At 37.9% G+C, this 16,434-nt stretch overlaps 1 protein-coding gene across 4 annotated transcripts in view; it reads left to right on the top strand.

Annotated features, from left to right (window-relative positions):
• Positions 1-16,434, top strand: part of arnt2 (aryl-hydrocarbon receptor nuclear translocator 2) — a 49,034-nt gene that overhangs the window by 5,703 nt on the left and 26,897 nt on the right. For 2 of the 4 annotated variants that reach the window (XM_026293289.1, XM_026293290.2), the window contains 6 exons: positions 1,085-1,196; positions 3,725-3,772; positions 5,133-5,180; positions 6,052-6,265; positions 7,212-7,425; positions 12,704-12,806. In XM_026293289.1, the coding sequence (XP_026149074.1) occupies positions 1,085-1,196; positions 3,725-3,772; positions 5,133-5,180; positions 6,052-6,265; positions 7,212-7,425; positions 12,704-12,806 (739 nt within the window). The other 2 variants (XM_026293291.1, XM_026293292.1) reach the window with 2 other exon arrangements.

Genomic DNA, 16,434 nt, shown 5'->3' on the forward strand with positions numbered 1-16,434 from the left:
TAGTATAATATTTACAGAATAAACAGTTTGTTATGAGAAAGTTTGCAGTGTTTATGTATGTTGCTGCTTTTGCCAGGCTGAAAGACTGCACTGATTGGCAGATGAAACTGTCTCTTCATCAGATTCTGCTAGTTTTGTACAGTGCTACTCAGACCAACCTCATGAATGAATAATGGAATGCCTTGTACTGCTGTGTGTGTGTGTGTGTGTGTGTGTGTGTGTGTGTGTGTGTGTGTGTGTGTGTGTGTGTGTGTGTGTGTGTGTGTGTGTGTGTGTGTGTGTGTGTGTGTGTGTGTGTGTGTCTAAAGCTGTAGACTTCAGGCTGTATCAAATATTAACTATGTTACCTGGTGCACTGGACCATTTGTTTGGCCTATCCATTGCACCTGGCTGAATGAGTGAGTAAGTGAATAGGACGAAGAAATAGAGGGAAAAACAGTAGGGCAAATAGAAATAATGCTCTGGCAGTGGTGAGAGGTAAATATGAGAGGAAGGTGGAGGCTGTATTGGTATGCAGTATAATTCCTCTAAGCCATAGACACACAGCACATTGACTTTGTATTGAATGGATGAGCCAGCATATATTTTACCACTGTCATTACTGAGTAAAAGCCTATTAAAGGACCTGATTAAGAAAATGTGTATGTCTTTCTAAAACATCATCAGCCATTATTTGCCATCCAGGCTGCTTGAGCCTCAGTCGCAGGTCTATGTAGATGGATTGACCCACAGGCTTCCATCCTATATAGTGCAGCAAACTTTTTCCCACCTCTGTAGTCCAGGTTTATAGGGTCCAATTTTCATGATTTTACTTGGAGGTGTGAAATAAGGTAATGGTAATGAATAATGACATATTAATGTAATATGTCCAATGTCAATCTGCAAGATTGATTTTGGATTGGTTAAATAGTCAGATGGTAATTACCACATTATTTTTGTGTTGTGATATTTATTCAGATATTACTGCAAGATGTCTTTGATATCTATTTCAATATTTGAGAGATGAAATACATAGTTTAATGGTAGTCCTATGGATATGTCTGCTAATCCTGTGCTGATTTACTGTGACTGTTGTATCTTCCAGAGATGAGCAGTGAGTTACCTGGAACAGTAGCGATGCCAGGAGCAGTTGGTAGCAGCCAGGTTAGGATGAGTGGAGCTGTGCCAGGCCGCGGGGGCAAGAGGAGATCAGGAGGGTGAGTATCATCGCTGTGGAATCTATTTTATTTATTTATTTAATATTTTGTGGTTTAAGACATTTTTACAGGAGGGTCTAAAAATAATACCAAACAGTCCTTAGAATTCAAGGAGACTGTAGACAACAGATGCCCCGGTTTTGTGCAGTCTTTTTACATTGTTACAGGGAATTAAATGTTAATGTTAATGTATGATATATATATTATCATAATGTGTGGGAAACAGCCAGAGAGCTTCATACTTCCTTTTAGCCTTGACCACAGAAAGGGAAACAGGTGGGGTGAATGAGCGAGCCTGTTTTCTGGGTACAAGAAACTACTTTTAGAGATGAAAGAAGGTTTTCTGTCAATAGAAACAAGTGATGGTCTGTGTTCTGATGTGTTATTGTTAATTTTTTTTTATTGAACTTGGGTCAAAAGGTGTCACATTATGAGGATTATGACATAATTGCATTCAAGGTGCAGTGAAGTGACCCAGAAACTGTATTTGGTGTCTTCCAGATTACAGAGAGAACAACAACCAGGTTTTGTGGGTCCACGTTTTTTCTTATCAAGGAGATACTGGGGTCTTATAAATTATGTGTTCTGAAAAAGCTGCATATTATTTGCATGCTGAGGCTTGGGTGACTAAAATGTTTGGTAATAATAATATTCCTTTGCTGTGCTTAACTTGAGAGCTAAGCTGCCTGTTTACGTTCCAAAATGATCAATTTCCAATTTCTGGCTTCAGCCTTTCACCTGCCAAACATTATTTCTTCTGATCAAAAACTGTTGCCAAGGGTAGCAAGTTTTGGGCCAGCTGTTTCAACATTTTGGCCATGGACATGTTTTTACCTTGTGGAGATATTTTGTTTTTTGCAGATGAGAGTGCTGAACAACACCCCAGTTTCAGTACCATGGACAGTGGCTGTGACCACTTGGATGTTTAATTTGCCGCACTATTGAAAAACAGAGACACTGCATATGTGATTATCTGCTTATAGATTTTCTATAAAATGTATTATGACATGATACATATATAGACATTACAAGTTATATTCACTGATAGTTTCATTCATTTTGAATAACCCCTATTGCTGAGCTATGCTATAAGCAATTGTGACAATTTGAGACTTGCTGACTCACTGAAGGAGTTTTCCACAGAGCAACACAACAGTGTAAAAGTCCTCTTTGCCTTAATAGGCATTTCCAAGACTTTATCAATAAGTGCAGTAAAGGGCTGTTCTTTGCAGGTCCTTATCTAAGGTCTGAATGTTATTGTTTCTGCTTGCACCATTCCTCCTTGCAGTATTGTCGCAGTGACACAATAATGTTATTGCAGTAATATTAAAGCAAAACTACAGACCACAAAGATTCTGTGAAAACTTAGTGAGATTTAATTACATGGCTTTTTTGGTGAGGGACAACAGAGAGAGGCCATGTTATATTATAAAGATAATTTCCATCAGGCGTGGGTATTGTTATAGATGTATTTTTGCCTGGTTTTCACTCGGGGGGCCTCACCCTACACGACCAAATGGATGGTAGGGGAAACAATGATATGGTGAGATATGGTTGACAGTATGGTTTCCCATATAGTCATCTTAGGGAAATCAACCAAAATTACTATTACTGCGAGGTGCATGACTACTACTGAATGAAGAATTAATTGAATTACCCTTCAGGGATTAATAAAGTTTAACTTATCTTCTCTTGTGTACTTATTGCTTTTGTTTATGTTGTGTTATTGAGTGAATATCAATATTGATGAATGGGATGATACAGAGACTGATGCAGTCTATCAGGCCCCAGGTTCAGTCAGCCATTTATATAATTCATGTTTGCAAGTGATGGCCCATTTGTTTCTACTGTCAGTTTAGCTGATGCAGTAATGGGAGTTTTAAGTTGTTTTTAGCTGGAGCAGTGGTAACATTGCTGCTCTTAAACACAATACATTTACAGTTAAAAACCTAATATGGCCTAGCTGATACATTTGTGCAGTTTATTCCCCATTGTGCTTGCTAGTCTGTTTGTTTATCTAAATTTCTCATCAAGTGGCTTCATATTAGTAATCCAGACTGATGGCTTCTCAGAAAGCAGAAAATCTGGATGGGTTGATGACACTTTTACCATTGAATTGTGACCACCAGGACTGTACCTGATTCAGAATTCACTTTGATTGCTGTATAGGAAGCCCCTGTACCTTCAGGCACTGAAGATGTATACAAACAGCTCATCACTTCTGCCAGTTATGTCATTTTGAGATGACCCTTTAATGACGAACCACCCACTGCTGACTAGATAAACATATTTTGTCTATTGGTTTATTTGTCAACATACACAACTTTGTTACTTAGCAGCAGCTTGTCAAATGAGTACAGACCAATGTGTGCTGTCTAAAGTCTTCACTGTGAATTAACATATTTTATTTTTCTATATTATCTGTATTTTATTTTTAGCCCCAAAACACAGGGAATTTAGTCTTGAGACAGCTGCTTTAGCTCTCATTATAATAAAAGAAGTAACTGTTTCTTGTGGTTGTTTCTCAGAATGGACTTTGATGATGAAGACGGCGAGGGACCTAGCAAATTTTCAAGGTGAGGCCCTTGAAAGCAGATAGCACCGGCCCTGCCTAACATGTTAGAATGAGTTGACAAATGTCGCACAGTTCCTATTTTAGGGTATCTGCAGGTATGTGTTATCAAACTGGACTTTCCGTTTTCTTGAGCTTTGAATTGGTTTTAGTTTAACTTAATGTGTTAAAAAGCTCTTAGAAGTCACATTTATCTTGGAGAACCCTGCAGATACCCTGTGTTTGTAACATCTACTGTTGCATGGACACCTCATGATTTTCTCTTTCTTTTCTTTCATCAAAAATACAGTGCTCTTTTGTGTATTTATTTTTAAGAGAGACTCAAGTCTTTCTGTGTCACTGCATCACAACTGCCCTGACATTTAATTTATCTCACTTTGTTTTCCTTTTCTTCCTTTTCATATAGTGTAGTGTCTGTAGGATGTACAGTAAGTGTTTTATTTCTCAGGTGTCATGGTTTCTGCTAAGTTGAGTGGTGACAGTGGAGAGGATGAGCTGCTCTCTGCTGGGTATATGAAGAACAACACTCTTAATAATCAGCAAGAGCATTATATCTGTAATTGATTTGGCTACAATAGAGTTTAGTATTCATACTCTGAAAGGGTTTGCCACTGTACATACATGTTGTGCATATTTAATTTCCGTAAAAGAGATCATTCACTGCTTCCTCCCATAGCCAAGAGCTTTAGCTGACCCTGCTTCTCAGTGTGTGACATAGACTGATGCACAGCTTAACAGAGATTTATTGGAAAAGAAGAAAGACCTGTCCAAATCCTTAGTGTTCCTGGGTCTTTACTGAGTAGGGATTGTGGTGCACGACACCGTAGATGACAGAACAGGATGCTTTCTACAGGAAAAATGTGTAGGAGTGTCTCTGTATTATAATAAATATGAAACCTTTTATACCATATACCTGGACTGACAGATGTCAAGGGAAAACTTGTCTGATTTTTCTGACCTCCCTGCATTGCTTCCTTATTCACATTACTGTTGTCAAGCAGAATCCATTGATGCCATATTGGCCCAAGAGGTTAAGTGAGTTAACATAGCTAATGCTCAATTGAACTCAATGAAAGAAAGCAACAACTCAAAAAATAAAACCTAGAATGTAAAGAAATATTTTACATTGACAGTTTAGTATCCTGTGCTTAGTCACAGCAGAACAGTCTATCATTGCACCAGCTTCACCAGCCATTGAGAGCATGTTTTGCCCATGTTGTTACCATCACACTTTGAACCATTTACTGTCCTGCTTTAATATGTAACAACCATGGCATGTGAGGAATATGGATACTGAAGCTGTTATGTTTTCATCTGTATGGAATGTACATGGTGTTACATGTTGTGTCTACTCTTCTCTCTAGGTATGATGATGATCAGATTCCTGGTGGTGATAAGGAGAGATATGCCAGGTAGGCCTAGCCAGCTGGGGCCACAGAGGATTTTCCATTGACTCAGGGATCAACAGACTGTACAACCTGCACATTTCAGACCTGTTCTGATCTGAACAAAGTGAAATACTAACAACTGGTACCAAAACAAAAGATTCTATACAGTATACTAGGTCAGTGTTGGTATTTTAAGAAGTAATAAGTAATAGTTCATGAGTGCTGAAAGTTGTGAAAGTTTGTATCAAACCAGGTTTAGCAGGGTGATAGAAAGGGTGGTCAGATTCACAGAAATCAATATTTTAATCACATGACTTTAAGGAATATCCCACTTTCCAAAATAAGCACAGTGGGGTTTGTTGAGTCAGCTGAGATTGGCAGGTTATGTTGCTTTGTCTCATCTCAGACAAAAGGGTGCTGTCTGAAGGAAATACTTCTGAAAGAAAATTTCTAAAATCACGTTATCATTGTAAGGGGATAGTGTTCCCTGAGAAGAAAAAAAAAAATCAGTGCATCAACAAGAATTTTTATTCAGCTATGCAGTCTTAGCTATGCAGCATTGTCTTTCCAATTAACTTGTACTAAATACCTAAAACCAATTTGAGTTGACAATTTATTACAGATTTTAGAGAATGCACTTAAAAATAGCACAGTCCTTCCTCTGGGATTCCATTTAGGCTAATACAGGCCATAGGTTGCAGTTTGCAAGGGCACTGACCCTTGCAAACTGCAACCTATGGCCTTTATTATTTATCTGTTGTAAAGGATAGTCACTGGAGAGAGATATTGCAGAGGTATCATTATATGATGCGTCATAGCTGTTAATCATTTGTTCATGCAAGTGTGGCCAGTCTGTATTCTCCCAAGTATCTAACTGCACTTTTTTCCATTTCAGAGAAAACCACAGTGAAATTGAGCGACGCCGACGCAACAAAATGACACAGTACATCACTGAGCTGTCAGACATGGTCCCTACCTGTAGCGCCTTGGCCAGAAAGCCTGACAAGCTGACCATCCTGCGTATGGCTGTGTCCCATATGAAATCCATGAGGGGCACTGGCAACACGTCCACTGATGGGGCCTACAAACCCTCCTTTCTCACCGAACAGGTACTGTCAGAGTCCAGAGTATTGTAGAAGACATATTGTATAAATATAAAACAATCATTGTCTTTGCACTTTTTTGCATTCAGCATCACTGTGGTTTTGGCACTGATGAAAAGAAAAATGCATTAATATTAAAGTGAAAACCCATATCTAAAATGAATCTCCTCAAATTATTAGTTCCTCAAAAAAACTTTCTCCCCTCATATGAACATGGGTTAGATATGTTAGAATGTTGTTTGTTTAGAAACTTGTTTCTTGTCAAACATTTTGACTTTGGGAAACCTATAGAATTACTATATAGGCCCATCAGTACTTATTAATATAAGGAATGGTTTGAGACACACTCTGGGACAGGTAATGGGCTGATGTCCTCATTTGTTATTATTATATACTTTGAAAATTAAGGGACATGTTTGTAAGTAATTCATCACAGCCTAGTTGGTTATTTAACAAGCTTATAATCTGTTTTTTGTATGATATTCCAGTTGTAAATTGAGTCATGGAAGGTACAGTGCTCCCTTGTCATTATCTGACTCTTATATTTGTTTATAATTATTGCTAATTAGTAAACGCCATGCATGGCCATACTGTCCTGTGATAGCCCGATCCTGTCAGATCTTGGAAGCTAAACAGGACCAGGCCTGGTTAGTACTTGAATGGGAGACTGCCTTGGAAGACCAGGGACTGATACACTTAGCCAGTGGTTGCACAAGCCAGTGCGGTCTTAGTGTTGGTCCCAAACCCGAGTAAATGAAAGGGTTGTGTCAGGAAGGGCATCCGGTGTAAATCAATCATGTGGATCAGTTGATCGGACAGGTGCAGCCGAAAGAAAAAATAAAAAGTAAAAGCAATATACCATACAGCTAATTACAGCTACCACCTACATTTTATCTCTGCCTCTTAATCACTCTTGTCTGTGTATGGTTATGTACTGTTCTGCTCCCTGTAGGAGCTGAAACATCTCATCCTGGAGGCAGCAGACGGCTTTCTGTTTGTGGTAGCTGCAGAGACGGGCCGGGTGATCTATGTTTCGGACTCAGTGACACCGGTGCTGAACCATCCCCAATCAGAGTGGTTTGGCAGCACTCTGTATGAACAGGTCCACCCCGATGACGTGGACAAGTTGCGGGAACAGCTCAGCACTTCAGAAAACTCCATGACAGGTAGGGAATTCTCTTTCAGCTCAACATGGTTTTGTTAATTATTGCTTTGCAAATGACTCACAGGACCATCTATCCTGCCACTGTGCTAATTTTTTTGACACTTTTTAATATTGAAATCTTTCTTTTGTCACTCTGGTCTTAGCATATTAAGTCAGGCACCCACAGTATCTCTATACCTAGCTTCATTCTCCACCGGGACACGTTTTTAGGCTATTCTGATATTAGGTTTACCATGTCGACCATAAGTCATGTCACAGACTTTTCATCTGTTAAAATTATGAACTCCATTTGGATTAGACAGTTTTGGTCATACCAGGGAAAACAGGTGAAATTAATTTTATTAAAGATGGCTCAGCTTACAATTAGCACTAAAGGGACTGCAGCATTTTTAATTCTTTCACCATGCTGGGACATTACCTGCTCTGTGAAAGATGCTTTTGATAATTTAATGTATAAGATGTGAATAAAACAATACATTGGTTTGGGTGAATTAATGTGAGCCTATAAAAAAAATAGAAGACACCAGTTCAGGGTCTATGCTTTCCAGGAATGAAAAAGGTCATTAGGCATAAATATTCAAGTGTCAAATCAGAACAGTGTTGTTTTCTGTGGCTGTTAAAATTAGGGTTAAAAAATTAAACAAGCAAATAACTTTAAAATCAGAATGGTTACCAGTTCTTCTTCTGGCTCTTTTGAAAAGACAAAACAAGAACTCTGTGTAATGTTGCCTTAAATTTTGTATGAAAATGCTTAGTCTGAAGGATTACATAAGAAATGAATTAGACCACCTTCTATGGTCAGGCTTTATTGTGGTCAGCTGTTCTGCCATGTTGTGCCTTTGAGCTGAAGCTGCTGGTGCCTGGAGACATCTGATTTCACCTGATTAGACAGCTCATTCTGATGGGCTGTCCAATCAGGACATTTTAGAAAGAAGGGACATTAATTAAATTACATGAGCAGAATTTATTATTTTGTAGTTACTCTTGATTAAAGTGACCGACAATCAGTCACTTGTATCCAAATGAGGGCTGATTGTCCTACATTATTCTTATTCTTTTAGTCTTACCTGAACTTTGATTAATATAGTTTAAGGTTTATATTGACATCAAATGTTTATATACATCAAATACATTAAAATGTATTAATTCTTAATATGTAGACGTTTCATATATATTTATATACTCACAATTGGAGCTGATTCAGCACATCAACAGTCCTGTAAATAACCCAGATTATCATCATCATCAGAATTGTAGAAAAGCCTGTATTGAAAGTGTTTTTTTTTTACAACAGGTTTTACAATAAACATGTGAAAGGCCTTCTGCTTATCAAATGAGTTCTCATTTGTGTGTTTAATCACTTCATCTTGTATCTTTCACGTGATAATTCTGAGTATGATATTTCTGAGCTTAGGCACCAAGGATGAGAGGCTTAGAGTGCTCACTAGAGGGCAACATTGCCTTGTTAATGTCTTCCTCTCCATGGGGCTCTGGAGGCTCCACTCAGTGAAGCCTCAGAATTGGTACAGTATGTGCGTCTGTCCATCTGACCCCAGAGGCCCTTTGAACCTCAGTGCCCAGCCAGGCCATGTAATCCACCTAACACAGTAATCTCCATGTAGAGTTGTGACAGATGAAAATACACACGAGCCTGCAAACATACACAAGCACTCACACGTCCTTTTGAAGCCCCAGCATTTTCTCAGCATTAAGTTTTACTCAGTGGAACTAAAGCAATATGTTTTGGAGGCTCTTTTTCCTTCTTCTGAACTATGTTGTGTGCCTCTTGCATGACTGCATGTTTTTCCATCTTGCTGACGTGGAAGCACTGAACAACATTAATCAGCTAGAAGTTCTGCATACCAGTTGTTGCTGTCTGTAATTTATTGTGGGAATAATAAGTGATCCATTTACTGTTTTAGAATTTTTTTTTTTGTGGTGGGAGGGGGGTTATTAATACTGTGATGATGTGTGCACTCTGTTAGCTAGTATTTGATATTTACTTTGAGTGTTTTTCTTTCATTCAAAATAGGTTTTGTTCCTAGTTTAATGGAAAAAAATGAAGTGTAGTATTGGTTGTGACACATTAACACCTTTGATGACATTATTTTGCTGGATTAGCAATTCTTTCAACAGGGTTAGGAGGTTTAACAAAAAGAGGTCTGTCTTTCTGTTTTATCAGCAATTCACCCTAAAACTGCACAGTGTCATTTTCACATTTCTATAGCTTAATTAAACAGACAAGATACAATATTGAATGAGTTTTAGAGGGTTTGGAAGGTGTATTTTTCAACTTTGGACCCATGCTCACTATTTCCCTCTGCTTCCAGTCTTAATGCTAAGCTGGGCTGACCACATCCTGACTGTGTAAACATGAGATTGATATCAAATGTATTTTCCAAAATTGGTAAAATATTGTTAATACATGTTAATGGAATTTCCCTGGTTGGATGCATGAATACTTTTTTAAAAATATTAATCGCAACTTTCAATAACTAAGGTCAGTACATGCCCTTCAACACCAAAGTAATAGGCCTACTTTAGAAAATCATTGTTGATCTGATCAGTTACCAGTAGAATGAATCTGGCTTTCACTGGCTTTTAGGCTTGTCATAAGTGCTTGCTGTGAACAGTAATACGTTTAAAGAGTCACTGAATATCCACAAAGTGTTCAGTTGCTGCAAAGCTTGAGATAAGAAAACCCTCTGCTTTATGCTTGTGGTGGTGGAGTCTCCCTGTGTCTGGTCTGTGATATAGGAACTAGGCAGTGTTTTAACTGAACTTAATTTGTTCTCTTCAGTGCAGTCCCCGTTCTTTCAAAAGCAGTAAATATTAGGGAGGATGGAAAAACATTCATGTTCTGTTTCTGGCTATAGGGATATTTAAACATACACCCCCTTACATCACATAGACACACCTGTTTCCCATACACCCAAAACCAGCTATGCTGGGTTTTCAAAACAATATGGCATAGATGCACCTACCAGAGGAAGTGGCCATCAACAGAATAATTGCTGATATTTTGCCAACCCCTGACATAAAACATCCTCTCAAGACTGTTGACAGTACTTTCATGCTGGTGACTTCAGAGTGCTGTACAAATATATTGATAAAACATAAGGAATATATTAGGGCTGCAACAACTAATCAAAATTATTGATAAAATTCAATTATTAAAATAGTTGGCAATGAATGTATTTATTATTTGGATCTAGTGATGTAGCTGTTTGCGGCATCACACAATGACAATGATGAGTAGCTGTAGAGAGTAAAATGGCAGAAAGTGGAGAAAAGTGAAACTCACACTCAAGCTGTGGGTTTGACTTCATGCCAGGCCACTTTGTAAATGTTAGGGATACTGACAGACAACCAGGTGGATGGCTGCTATGCACTATGGCTGCTATGCACTATGGTTGCTATGCACTAGGTTTCTGTGTGTGTTGCAGAGAGAAGCTGTGACTCTTTTTAGGACACTGGCAGGAGTGATAGTTGAGCTTGATGCTTGATCCTAGAATTCAGCCCATGGGGATGTATTAATTAATTCATCCATTCATTCCTTCCTTCCTTCATTCATTCATTCATTCCTCGGACAATTGCGTTTTTACATGGAGCCCACCAGGATAAGGTCTAGCAATGTTCAAGTGCATGTCTGAAGGCATGTTGCCTTTGGGTTAATATCGCTCACTCAAGTGTGAAATTCTAGTAAACAAGTGCTTTTTTTTAATGTCTTAAAATGTAGGATCTGTTTAAATAACATTAAACATGAAAATAATTAGAGTTGGTTTTATTTTTTTATTACATGTGTGGCAAACCTGTTAAGGTTCATATTTTGACAATAAGATAAGACCTTTACATTCTTTTGAAAATATCCAGTTAATCGATTACTCAGCAATGAAATTGACCGATCATGGTTTTGAGTTAAATAAATAAATGAAAATTTTTACCAAGCTGGTTTGAAATCAAGAGGGTTATTCTGCTTTTGTGGGGTCCAATTTTCAAACATTACTCCTTGCTTCTTTGTTGTAGAACCCTGGTGAGGAATCTTGAATGATAAGAGAGTTATTGATTGGAAATGCCAAAATAATATAAAGGGATAATTAAGTAAAAGACCTTTGGGGGAGGAGTCACACTTGGGGTTTGTGAACAATATACTGTTTTGTATAATCCACTGGGGAACTGTACATTGTTCTTTGTTTTAATGCTTGAGGATATTTTGGTGTTCTGGTTGTTAGACTGCAGGTAATACAAGGTACTTGTATTTGAGCAAGTGACCTTTATAGGGTTTGCTGTACGGACTGAAATTTTGTCAGACTGTGGCTCTTCATCCGGTAAACCATTACATGTTCCAGAAAATGGAGGAAATTTCTTTTAGCTCTCTGATATGTTCTCTGGTAGAAATGTCATTATGTTACCACCACTGTGAGTTGAAGAATGGTTCATTGCCCTGTGTAAAAGCAACACTGCTGATAGGAATCATAATAATAATAATAATAATACCTTCATATAGCGCATGGATATTTCATCTGCAGCTGTGTTTCAATTTGCCATAATTTACATCATGACAGCAGAACTGTATGTTCTCTGGAGGACCAGTAAAGGAAATCAGCATGTTATGTGAGAGCTGCATCAATCACAAGAGAGATGGTGTGCAAGCAAAAAAGTCAAACTGAAATAAAAACTTTATTTGGTCCTTAATTTAAAGGGGCTGGCAATCATTGCCATATAAAAGATGTTGTTCAAAAAAGCAGGTTGCAACCAGCCCAAACAAGTAAAAGCTTTTGCAAGTACAGGCAGGGCTAAAAAAAAAAAAAATTACAAAGTTAGATCTGTTTGCAATTGTTTACATGGTAAATTCTGTGTAATCAGAAATATCAGTTTTATCCACCTGGTAAAGGACAGGGCTGGTGATTTATTTTCAGAAAATCCTATGAAAAATACCAAAGCCTACAATGGATGCTTCCTAGTATCAAGTATTGTTATAACATTTATCTAGGACAGTTCAATTTCCACACTAGAAGCTGCATTTCTCATAATGCAACTTGATGGATTCTTTCATTTCAGGTTTTAGCATTTTCTGATTGCTCCACTAGTGTACTAATTGGACATCCCGAGAAGGCAATTGATTTTAGTTTATTGCAGATATATCAGTATTTGTATATAGGTTAAACAGTGATGTGAATAGTTACAGTCAGCAATGTTTTTACTGGTGTACGTGTTTATGTTGTCTGTACACTTGTGTTGCACAATTTTAATTTGAGCTACCGTTTGTATGTTAACAGGACGGATTCTGGACCTGAAGACAGGAACAGTAAAGAAGGAGGGACAGCAGTCCTCCATGAGGATGTGTATGGGCTCCCGACGTTCCTTCATCTGCCGCATGAGGTGTGTGTGTGTGTGTGTGTGTGACTTCGTAGCTAAGTGTGTGTTGTATTTGTTCATTGACTTGGTGGAAAATATTTAAAAAGTCATGCACTGAAGAATGCAGTCATGAACATAAAACTAAATGTGCTTTTTACTGAAGAAAACCTGAAACCTGGTCATTAATCATATTAGGTAATTAGTCCTGTCACACGTTTACTTCTCAAAGTATTACATTAGTTTTAATTCCAGTGGATTTTGTTTGTTTAACTGGTTTAATTTTTCTGTAAGAGTTGCTTAGAATTGTATGGAAATATGTATGCTCTAGAGAGGCAGTTTTTCAGCAGTGTTAATATGAGTCATTGAGTCAGTAATAGATTTAGATAATCACTCAGTAAAATTAATTAGATGGAGCTAAGATGACTTATTGGTTCCCTCATATAAGGTCACCTTTACTTTGTAATAGTGCATGGGAGTAATTTGACATGCAAGTAAGCTGAAATGGTACGAGGTGGTAAACAGTAGGGGTTTGTATAATGTGACAGGTAGTCAGCAGTATATGTAGCTCATAATGTGACAGCCAGTAGACATTTCTAAAGACAAAAAGGCAGTTTTCTTTCTTTCAACTTCTGCCTACACGAAGCATTCGAGTCCTGCTGAGCTGTTTCCAATTAGCCCCACGGACGCTTTTACCACAGTGTTTCATATGTGATTGATTGTGGTATTCAGGCTGTTATTCCCACTATTAATCATAATATTCAGGCCTATACAGGGAAAGTAGGAGGCAGATGGAAGTTTCTAACGGAGGGGAAAGTAAGGCTGAACATTTGGATTTTACACCACAAAACAGAGGGCAAGAGAAAACACATAACAAATCTTTTATTTAATTCAAATTTTCATACATCAGCACAAGTGGAATAAGTGCAACAAAAGTTTGCAACAGTTTGGCTCTGACCGCTTCAGTGTCCAGAAGTCCTCAGTTCAACACTGGTTCTTTTAATGCTCGGTTCCTTTTAATGCATTCATGTCATGTTGTGTGGACCGTAATTATGAGCAGCCAAGTAGGAAAAACTGTTTGTGCCAACCTCTAACTTGTAATTCCAAGTCAGAATGGCTACAAATGCACCACCACTGCCTCAAAATGGAATCCAATATTAAAACTATTACGGCTCATTTGGTAGGAGCTATACACTGTTTGTTTGTATCTGGTTTTACTTGGTAACAAACTACAGATACATAGCACAACAAAAGTAGCTAATTTACATCACATTGCATTTCAGTAAGTTCCAGCTTTATGTGCTCTTGTATCATTCCACATCAACAGAAAATAACTTTCTGCACAGTTTAATGTCCTTCTCTGTGGCAGTGAACTCTTTGAGGCATGTTTCCCCATTTTACAAAAATGTGTCTTTTGGGTAAACTGGAGATCATTTTCCAACAAGTTGGAAAGTGTGCAGGATTGCCATCAATGGTTTTGCCTGTCAAGAAACTTCACAACAAATGATTTCATTAGTGTATACTTATGTGACCCAATCTCACCTTGTTTCTTCGTCAGTTTTTGGTTAATTTGTTAAAGCCAGTGAGATCAACTAAAAAATGTGAACTCTGTAAAGAATGGCTTAGTAAAATCCAGATGCCACCAAATACAACTGCTGCAGAACTCTTTCTTGACCAAGCCATCACACATCTGAGTGCCATATTCTTGTTTTGACCATCAATTTCTTATTTATAGTCTGAAGCAATTAAGCATGTTTGGTTTTATGAAACTGATATTCTAGTTGTCACCTTGGCCCTCATTAGATTATCCAGCTGGATAGCTGGACTTTGAGATATAGAACCTCTTTTGAAATGGAAAAATTGTTAACTTATCCAAAAAAAGAATTAGCAGCTGAGCTGTGTCCAAAGTATCTGTGCTTTCATCAAAAACATGATCTGCCAAATTTATTGTCAAATAATTTCCAGTCGGCCATGTTCCATGTTTGTCTAGATGTCTTAAAATTCAAGATCTCTCAGAGGATTGTGAAGTGTAGTTTGCAGAGTAGCAAATTGTGAATGAATGTGTGGGAAAATGATGTAGAAACCAGATTTGTTAAAGAATATATCTATATGTAGTCTACAGTAATACTGAGGTTGCTGTTGTAAGGGAGTTATATGCCTGCCTGAAGAAAAGACAAATTGGATGTGATGTCACACAAGGGAGAGCAGCCAAGCTAGGACAGGTTTAATGATAGGAAATATAGATCACAATGCTATTTTTAACAACGAAAAGGTTGAAAATGTATATTCATACATGCACAGCCGATGACAGCATATATAATAATGTGTCTGCTCTGTGTCAAAGAGATTAGGGTTAGGAGAAATAATGGCATAAAGAAAAAGAAGCCAAGGAAGAGAAGCTGTTTCATTACAGATCGACAAGCACTGCTGTAAGTGCTGTATGGCCTGCCCTGGTTTCAAAACACATGTAAAAATATATCACAAATGTATTAGCTGTCTCAATAAGTCACCAAGATACTGTACTGATGCTAGCTAAATTTAGCCATTTTACCTGTTGGGTATCGGCTTCATTGAGCATGATCCTTTGATTTAAATTGGCAGTGTATACTAATTATGAACATTAACTTGTCACCTTTCCCCTTTTGATATGGCTCATTTTTTTTTAGCGAACAGTTATTTTGACTGTATTCAGACTGGCTGTGTGAGAAAAAGAAGCCTTGCCATTCATTTGAATGCCACAGTGAGGATGCCAATGCCATCTAACAAACAAGTTAAAGGCTCAGTGTGGGCCCAGTCAAGGGTCATATTCCTGGTAGATTACTTTGTAATGTGAATGCTGTGTTACAGTTTCTCTTGCAGCTGTTATGACAATAGTCCGAATAGTTGCCAGTGTGATCCAGACCCAGATCTGTGAATATTACAAACCATTGTACAGTGGTGTTTAATAAGCATTTAAAACATTACCCATAAGTCCAACTGGAGTTTCATGTTCATTTCATGTTCTAAAGGACATGCCCTACCCCTGCAGCCCCTTATGTTATTTTAACACACAGCTGTTTTTGGTCTGAATCCCCTATTTGTTTACACATTCAAGAGACATAGAACAATGTCATAATACAGGCAGAGTTACCTTTATGTCCAGTATTAACTCTTTTTGCCCTCTTTTTTCTTCTCTCCCAAATCCTGAGGGAGTTTTTTTTTCTTCCCAGAAGCTAAATATTCCACTCGAGTTGCTAATGGTGGCTGGTGGCTGTAATGTTCAGTCTGGTTTATGGAGCTTTTTTGTTGAGAAGAGCTTGCCTACTCACAATAATGACAATATGAGTAGTGAGAGTGAAGCAGAACTTTTAAGTTGCTGGCTAATCAGTGACCTGAAGCTCACTATAAAACTGTAAATCTGAGGGGTGAGATGGGATTTGGGTGTAGGTTTTCCCACTTTGAGCAAGCCCTGCCATTTTTTTCACATCGTCACTTGATAGAGTGTTATTATGAAAATATCACTTAAAGTTGCTTTAAGAACTTCTGATCTGTGTTAGCTTAACATGGAGGGCAAAGTCCGTAAAGCACTTGGATAACCTTGACTCTGTGGTAAGATTGTTTTGTCATCTGCTGTTTCCAAGTGGAATGAACTTTCAGTCTTGTACATAAACATATA

Source organism: Mastacembelus armatus, chromosome 3, assembly GCF_900324485.2.
Source record: "Mastacembelus armatus chromosome 3, fMasArm1.2, whole genome shotgun sequence".
NCBI classification, from domain to species: Eukaryota; Metazoa; Chordata; class Actinopteri; order Synbranchiformes; family Mastacembelidae; genus Mastacembelus; species Mastacembelus armatus.